General features: G+C 38.6%; 1 protein-coding gene across 3 annotated transcripts in view; it reads right to left on the bottom strand.

Annotated features, from left to right (window-relative positions):
- Positions 1-2,990: 2,990 nt before the first annotated feature.
- GCS2beta (glucosidase 2 subunit beta) overlaps positions 2,991-9,385 on the bottom strand; it is a 51,599-nt gene continuing 45,204 nt past the window's right edge. For 2 of the 3 annotated variants that reach the window (XM_080285597.1, XM_080285598.1), the window contains 2 exons: positions 8,208-8,351; positions 5,778-6,090 (listed from right to left, as the gene is read on the bottom strand). In XM_080285597.1, the coding sequence (XP_080141723.1) occupies positions 5,926-6,090; positions 8,208-8,351 (309 nt within the window). In that variant the 3' untranslated portion in view covers positions 5,778-5,925. Of the gene's footprint in view, positions 3,040-5,777; positions 6,091-8,207; positions 8,352-9,385 lie in introns of those variants that run through there. The other variant, XR_013900314.1, reaches the window with a different exon arrangement.

Genomic DNA, 9,385 nt, shown 5'->3' with positions numbered 1-9,385 from the left:
AAGAGTATATCGTACTATAGCATTGAAATTTAGCCTAACACTGAATACTTATTAATACTGTATTTTAGAATAAATATCAGTCATTTTCAAACCCTTATAAAGAGTTAATATTTCCTATGCTGAGAAAACTGTGATGTCGATAAAGTAATCATGTGTTTACAACTGAGACGGGGCTCTGGCAACAGTATAAGGAACGTGTGTGATAGCGTGCAAGTTTTGTTCCACTTAAATCTTCCTCAGCTGTTCCTGATACGATGTACTGTGTGATACCCCCTTTAGCTGTGGACACTAAGAAATCATGGAGACAGATAAAGAGATCTGGCGGCAATTAAGCCACTCCCAAGCCTTGGAACCCATCAAACCACCCAAGCCTTAATCCTTATAAAAGTTTGATGGCCTTTTATGTTGTTTATTTATTCATTATACTGTTATTATTAATATAATAATGCTTTATTTCATGTTGGAGGAGAGATTGGCAGGAAATCGCAGGTAAAAAGTAGTTAAAAGATAGAAAAATGGGCCACCAAAAAAACAATTAGAAATTTTCCCATTGACTGTTCAGTTCAGCTATCGCATATTCAGCTATCACGCGCATTTGCTGTGACCAATTAGGCGCGATAGCAGGGGGTTGAGTGTATATATATTTACACTCCTTATGGGGCAATGTAGTTTTGGATGATGGATGGATGGATGGATATATGATATATATATACTGTATATAGATGGATAGATATAGAGATAGATAGACAGATAGATAAACAGATATACTGTATATATATATAGTAATACCCAGATATACAATACCCCTACATGCGATACCCCGGCTTAGCGATGTGGGCAGAAATACCACCATACCCCGCCCAACGATGGCCAAACCCTGGTTTAAGGATGGGCTTTTATTTTATTTTTTTTTTACCAATCTTTATGACATTTTAGACTAAAATTGTGTGTTTAGGTTGATTCATAAACTGTTTTTAGACTTGGATTAATGTGTTTTAGCCATAAGTGGGGTGAACATTGTCATTTTGAGGTACAGTTTACTAAGCTTGATTTTTACCAGACATATATTTGATGATTTTCAAATTTTATTTGTTGGTTTCAGTGAGTTATTTACAGGTGTTAGGCTTTGGTTAGCTTCCTTTACAACTGTTAGGCCATTTAGATTGGCTGCTCATTTGGGTGGGTTTTGGACTTGGTTTGGGGGGAAACCCAAGAATGATTAATGGGTCCCATTACTTTACATGTTAAAAGTACTCTGATATACGATACCCCACCTAATGATGGGGCTTTACCTAACCAATTACATCATTAAACCGGGGTATGCCTGTGTGTATGTATGTATGTGTGTGTGTGTATATATATATATATATATATATATATATATATATAAAACACATCATCAGAACAGGTAACAGGATCTGAATGAGGGGAAGAAAAAAAAAAAAATGAAGAATTAGGCAGCTAGGGAAGGAATAATCTGAATACCTTATGCCAAAATAGACATCGTTGAAGCCTTTAGGTTGCTGTTCATACAATGAAACAGTTTCAGCAAAACGATGCTGTAGGAAATATTCCTAGAGAAACAATGTTTTATACAATTTTTAAAGACTTGTCCAACCATCCATTCATCATCCAGTCCTTGTCACCCAGTAAGAAGCGTAGGAACCCAGGGCTGGGCAAATTGGTCCTGTCATTTAAGATGAGAGTGTAAAAGGAAGAAAAGAAAGAAAAAAAAAAATGCTCATCATGAAAGCACTTACTATTTGAATGTAACCACAATAACAATACAAACAGTGGATCATCTAGGTGAGGATATAACTCACAGGCTATGTGTACCTGAAGAGACAGTCATACTGTACTACTGTAAATTCCAGTGATACTCAAAATATTTCATTATATGTATTCTGATAAATGGATAGAAAAATGCACTGATTACATAACTTGAGCTTTTGGGATGCAACCTTGTGTGAGAGCAATGCAATACTTGAACACAGACTTTAACTGTACATAACTTATTTTATAAAAATACCTTAATGCATGTAAAAAGGCAGTCTTAGAAGCCAGTACTAAAATTTAAAAGAAAAAAGAAAAAAATATGAAAATACATGATATCTAGCAAAAAAAAAAAATAGAACAAAATCTTATGTCTGAACAATGAAGTCCAACTCTGATATGGAAGACTAAATAAGATAACTGATAGGTAAAGAATTACACACTAAAGACAGACTGATTCATTACTTTGAGGCCCCACAATAATGCTAATATATCCATTATTAAAGAATGGACTTAAATAAAACTCTATACAGTAATCCCGTTTATCCGATGCTGCGTTACCCGACGTACATCATTATGTAACAGAGTAAAAAAAATTCACTCACTTGATGTAGTGCTGCTCTAGAGTGACTGTCCTTTCCTCTCTTCCTTCCTTCCTTTCCTTCCTTCCTCTTCTGTCTTTCTTTCTTTTGTTCTTCCCTCTTCCTTCTGTCTATGGGTGACTCTACACTTAGTGACATGCCAGATGGTTTTGTGTACACCAGGAAGCCATTTACTGTGCTGGCTGGTAACCTTATAACCAAATTAGGATGCCTGGTGGTTTGGTGGGTAATTAAGGTGCTGCAGTCAGATTGAGCCTGTGCAGGTTTATATCCAAGGAGCGGTTGGGGTGTACTGCTCACGTAATGCCACTCAGGAACGAGTGAGGCTGGTCACTGTCATCTTAAATATCAGGACCAACTTGCCTAGCCCCAGGCTCCTATGCTCCACATGGGGCAAAACAGGATTAGATGATGTAGGTATGTATGCATGTATGCATTTTTTTTTTTTTAATGCATTAAATGACAGCAAACACGGAAACTAAATCTTTCAAACTGCCCAGCACCACTGATGATGCCTACCAAAACAATAGCAGCTGTCCACTCCACCTCAGTTACAAAGAATAGGTCATCTTATGTTAGTGTGTTTTAAGCTCATCATGGATTTTGTGGCCTTTGTTACAAGGACTCATATCTTGCCCTTGTGCTGTGTGCATGCCTGTAGCTTCTTTTGTGGAAAATAATGTTTCCGTAAATATGCACAAAGTTGGTGCCAGCTTGTCTCCTTTGTGTTACATAACTTATATGCCAGTCATCTACTCTTGGGTCTTCTTATATTCATCTATGTATCTCATGCGCACTTTCAATAAATAAAATAATATTCTTAGTGTTTGTAGCTCCTGCTGTGGAAAATAATATAATGCATACATAAATTTGCATGTAGTTGGAGCAAGCCTTTGTGTTTTGTAACAAGTAGCTAGTCGTCTGCTTTCAGTGTTACTCATACAGTATTTATCTTCATATCTCACTCTCACTTTTAATAACAGTATTCCTAGCATCTATACCTGAATATACATTCAGTGCAGGTGAGATGGGTCTGGAGTGGAATATGTATCAAAGGAACTCATTAAAATCATGTTAACATATGAGAGGCTGTGTAAGAATTATACAATGAATATATAAAGATAGCCATTGGAAAACTGTTACAGAGGCAGGTTTTGCATATTGATAGAGAGACCTGTATAGGATTTTATAGGGTTATACCCTCTGTAGAGGAGTTGGGGGAGGAAGTAGTACGGCATTATTCAACAGGGCCTTGGCAATATTATGACAGATACATGGGGGACTGCTGTATTTAAATACATCAGTCTGTGTCAGTCAAATACTGCATCTGACAGACTCCCCAACATTTGAAATTAGAGATAAAATATCTTGTTTCAACACAAGAGCCCCCTTTCCTTTTCCTTTGGCTGTGGGGTCGTCTTAATGTGGGGGAAGTTTGACACAATTGTTTAGTTAAAACATTTTTAGGGAGAATGCAGCCATGGCAGTGGTTGAGTTGCACTGAAAATCAGTTTGTTTGGATCATTGGGTTTATTTTAAGATTAAATGCTGAAGGAGACTGTTCTCTAAGCATGGAGTAACTGTGGAAGTGAAGAATACAGTATAAGTACCAAATTTAACTTAAATTGGTTCATTAACCCGTGGCGTCCAGGTGACGTGTATACGTGATGGCCCGGGGACATCCGGGAGGCATGTACACATGATCTAGTGTTTTGCAGCATTGTTTGAATATTCTGCGGGTTATTTTCACCACATGCAGCCACTGGCAACTCTCCTGCATGCATGCAAGTTACGCTTCAGTTACCTGCTTACCTCCAAAATGGACAGACCTACGCAAAAAGTTTTCCTTGTGTCCGGGTCCTCAGCTGAGCGCCTGCAGCTGCTGACTTCAACGCCAATGAAGTCCAAAAGCCAAAAAAGAATAGGCCTCAGTGATAGTGCCATAGGGAGAGAACTCGAGGTGACATTATCACCAATTGTGAGTGGAGAAAGTGACTCTTCCTCTGAGGAAAGCAACCGCCATGATGTGTCGATATTTATGCGTCGGATGAGGAAGGTGGATCACGTGAGTCCTCCACTGTGTGCCCATCGTTTCCCCCTGTACGTTCATCTGCTATTTCTGATGATGGGAATGGTTCAGAGGGTACTGATGATCCTGGAGAGGGGATATTGGCATGGATGAGATGGAAGAGGAGGCAGGAAGTGGAGAAAGGGAGGAGGGGAAGGAGGGAGGGAGAAGGAAGCGTGGTAGGGCAAGCCTCGCATTAGTGCTCTGTATATTTATGTGAATAATGGAAGCAGAAAATTTGTTTCATGATGAACTCGGTGCCTTATTTTTTATTGAAAGTTTTTGCGTGTGTACATATTTGTTATGATGAAAAAGTGCAAATCACAGGAATGAAAACTTCTGTTGTAGTGGAAAATATAGTGGAGTGGCAAAAGGGAGAAGGTGGAGGAGGAAGCACGGTAGGGCAAGCGTCCGCACCAATGCTGTGTATATTTATGTAAATAATGGAAGCAGAAAGTTTGTTTAATTATGAAATCAGTGCCTTATTTTTTATTAAAAGTTTTCATAAGTGTACATATTTGTTATGATGAGAAAGTACAAATCATAGGAAAAAAGTACTGTTATAGTGGAAAATATAGTGGATTATGGATAGTACATAGATAACTATTTTGCTCATAATATTATTATTTAGGTTTTATGTTGTTGTCGTCGTCATCATATTAGTAGTGGTGGTAGTAGTAATAGTAGTAGTAGTAGTAGTAGTAGCAGCAGTAATAGTAGCAGTAATAGCAGCAGTAGTAGTAGTAGTAGTAGTAGTGGTAGCATCAGCAGCAGTAGTAGTAGTAGTACAGTAATGGTAGCATTAGTAGTGGTAGTAGCAGTAGAAGGCTAGTATAAGCCTTAGTTGTGCACTGCACGTCAGCCACGCATACGGACAAGGGCGAAAAAAAACAACAAAAGTTGCCCCCTCTCCCCACTCACTGTTTCAGACTACACGCACTTCACAGACGCTCTGAGACAATCAGCTTGAAGTTGAAGGATTGATAAGTATTACGATACTTAGTTTTTTATTTTTGGTTAAGTATTAGCTGGGATATTAAGGTTTAAAAAAAGGTGATTTTCTCTTAACTGCTCGGCTAGGAGAAGGGTAAGCAGAAGTATATGCCGAATGCGATGAGTTAATAATGAAAATATTTAAATAATTCTGGGGCCTCAAAGTGGTTAATCACCCTGTATCTAATATAAAAGTACATGGCATAAAAAAAAAAAAAAAAAAAAATGTATGAACAAATAAAAACCATCTCTGATATGGAAGACTGAATAAGAAAACTGAGAGATAAAGAATTTTAGTAAACTTAAAATAACTTCAGCTAAGGAAAGCATTAAGTAGCATATCATATAACCTTTTGTATTTATCCCCAGAGTATCATACTGTGCTATACAACAATCTGGAAATGTTTGGATATGTGAATGGCTCAGAGAGAAACTAACTTCAGTACAAAAAATGTCTAAGTTGAGTAGAGTCCTCTGACTTGGCCAACCCTACAACTCCGTGTGTTTATGTGTGCTGCTACCATCTTCCTCCCCACTAGCTCCATCATCTGGACTTGTGCAGGCTGCTGGTGTGGTGAAGAGAAAAACGTATTCACATCTGTTTGGTTCAGTAACAGCTGTAATGCGTGCTTCTGTCCCGCATGAGATGTGGACCTGAAAAATTGGAACATGGTTACTGTATAAAATGAAACCAAACTTTTTTTTCCATCTCATTAACTTCCTTCCAACACACGCGAAAATCTACTTTGACAACGGAAGTAAATATGAATGAAATTCTCTTTCACTTAATAGAATGACAAAATAAATTTACTACAACATGATTCCACCTGTTGTTTTAACTTGTATGCTCTTTAATGAATGTTATTACAAACTAAGCAGTAGAGTACTGTACTTATACCATTCTTAATTATATAACATGGTGTTTTCAAACTGATAGTAACCAGAACAAACTCCTAAAAGTGCACTAGACCCATTATAGGTTAAGAGAAATAGTTTCAAGTCCTGTAAGGCTGAGGTGCTTCCCACAACTTAATAAAATCTATGTCCCAATTGTAACTTAGAAAGTACTCTAAAGAAAGAACATATAGAGATCTAGCTTCACTGTGACTGTAGACAACGTAGAAGGGTGCTAGTGCTGCCATAAAGTATAGCTAACAGTAGGAAGGACACAGCCGATAGGATGAGGGGGAGTTTTGGTACTACTTTGCCCTTGGTAGTTGAGATACATTATAATACTGTACCTACATTATATGTAACAGATGCTAAGAATTAATCACAATAAAAATGTCATTTTAAACTGATACACAGACATAACTGGTGGTGAAGTTTGTGTTCTCTGCCAGGGTAGGGAATATTTTTTAGTGTGGTGCTTCATGCCAGCTACAAAAATAACTGCTGATGAATGGACTTTTTTATTAAATACACAAGATATTGGTTAAGTACTATATTAGCTGAAAAATAACAAACACATATATAACAATATACTATCACTGAAAATGTAGTAGGGCATCAGTGATGCACCATCTAATGGAATGATTGATGATCTTTCCACTTTCACCACTGATAGAAGGTCATAACCTTCCATTCACTGTATACTGTACAACCACAGTGGTGTGGGGAACTCGTCTTGGTATACCTATTTGCACAAAGATAGCAGTGACTCTACTCCTCTGGATGTATGAAAATCCCTCAAATCTTTCCCCGAGGCATTAGACACCCACAGCAACATGTTTACATACAGTCTAGCCAACTGGACATGACAGTGCATCCTAACCTAACTGGAAGGTTTTGCCCCCCAAGCCCCTCCACAATGTTAACAACCTTGAACTACCACTAAACCTAACCTTGAAAGTCCCTAATACCAACCAGGCAAAAACTTCCTCAGCATGTAAACCCGTCACATACTGTATGAGCCAAATTTTCTAACCCTAACTTCACTATCTCATAACACAATCAGTCACAAAACTCTTTTCACTCATTTCACTAAACATGAACACTTGAGTTTTACTGCTCCCTCATCATTAACCTCTAGTTTTTATCACTTTCCAACAAAGCGCCTACCCACATCATAAACACCATTTTTTTTTTTTTTTAATGCTCCCACACCACACACTACTCTGTCCAATATTTTTACTTTTTCCTTGGGAAAAATGCTTTTTTTGTAGGCCACAGAACCCTAGCAATGACTGACAAAAGCTATCTATCTATCTATCTATAGCCTGACGCCCTAATCCCGCAAAGGGTGGCCGCAGACAAAACGCCTCCAAGTCACTCTGTCACCCACCATTTGACTCCCCTCCCCCCAACTCACCCCTCCCTCCCTCATATACCTCTCAACTCCATCCCTCCACCTCATCCTCGGTCTACCCCTCCCTCTCCCTCCCTCCACCTCACCTATATACACCCTCTTAGTCAGTCTTTCATTCTCCATTCTCTCCACATGTCCAAACCACCTCAGTGTATTTCTCCTAAGCACAACATGTAAACAAACGCAGCTATCTGGAAATCCGATACCTACATGCACCCATTTTGTTTCAACTGTGCAGTTGAATGATATTAAACTGTTACTGAACAACACAGGGAGAAATTACATGCTCATGTTACTGTGGGATCACTGCTTTCCAGTCTTAAATTGCAACTCTACTACTATAACAACTACTGTGCAATTGTACTAACCAATGATATTTTGTATACTGTATAAAAATAAAGCATATTAAAAAGTTAATGGAATAAAAACACATCAATTGCACACATAAAATACAGTGACTTACATCAGCTGATCTGGTTGGTCCATTCCAGCAAGCCTGACCATTAGAGTAAAGTTGGCGGGAATAGCGAGAGTCCTCAGGGCCTGTCCATTCCCCCCATTGGCCTAGCCGGGTCTCACCGTGGCCTGATTTGGGCTTTTGTACTGCCTGGAAAACAGAAAGCATGGGTTGAAGGGTACTGGAAATGAAAGAAACCAACACGGGTGCTTGTTTGTTAAGGTAACAACTGATTTTCGCATTGAAAAATAAAAAGACAAATTTTAGACTAAAACTAATACTGTACTGTATTTGCTGGCTCAGAGGTTACAGAGCCTGATGCTATCATAGGCCTATAAAAGACCTTGAATACCTGGTTTGCTCATCAAAAAATGGTCTTCTGTGAAAAACACTGACTATGCACTAACATTATCCCATGAACCTCTTCTGGATCAGATGCTGTGAAGCTCAACAGAGCCACCCATAGCAAGAACTTAGCACTGCTTATATGTTTACGGATACTTTTATTTCCAATACTCAAGTAAAAGTTATATGAAGGAGGGAGGGCAAGACCAAAGGTCCGGGTAGGTAGTATTGAGGCATTACACTTTGAGTACAAAGCATATTTCTCTTCTTATTAAAAAAAAAAAAAAAACAGGGCTCAGTTCTCAAAGCTACAACTTATTCTAAAACCCAACAATTTAGTGAATGAAGGTGCTGATACAGCATTCAACCAAATTTGGTTGCCTAATACAAAAAAATTAAGTTATTTTTCTCTTCTGTCAGTTCATCCCCCCCCCCACCTTTTTTTCAAGGATGAGGGCAACCAAACCTTGAAGTGGAGACAAAAAGGGTGCCACCTAAAAAAGGCAACAAACAACCTGAATAGGTGGAGACCATCATCCCATGAATCAAATCCAAATCGTTTGTTAACCTGAAATGCTGTTGTTCTGCAACCCTAGGGTCATCTAGATGTGTACTTAGTGGACTACAGGAATGTGCCACCTCAACTGGTCGCTCTGAGATCTGTCGAGGTTGCACTGAGGGAATCCCTGTGCCATAATAGTGATGTGCATAAGATGTGTGTGTGGGGGGAATTTAATTACTGTGAAGGCATAGAAGATTGCTTGTGGGTTGTACTGTAAATGGGGATGCATTACAGTCTAGCTTGGTGCACTTGTACCTCTCAGGATGGGGTAGTTTCT

The sequence above is a fragment of the Coenobita brevimanus genome, chromosome 107 (assembly GCF_032717465.1).
Source record: "Coenobita brevimanus isolate Jiangsu-jjx chromosome 107, ASM3271746v2, whole genome shotgun sequence".
Lineage (NCBI taxonomy): Eukaryota > Metazoa > Arthropoda > Malacostraca > Decapoda > Coenobitidae > Coenobita > Coenobita brevimanus.
This window is presented reverse-complemented; position numbering and strand designations above follow the sequence as displayed.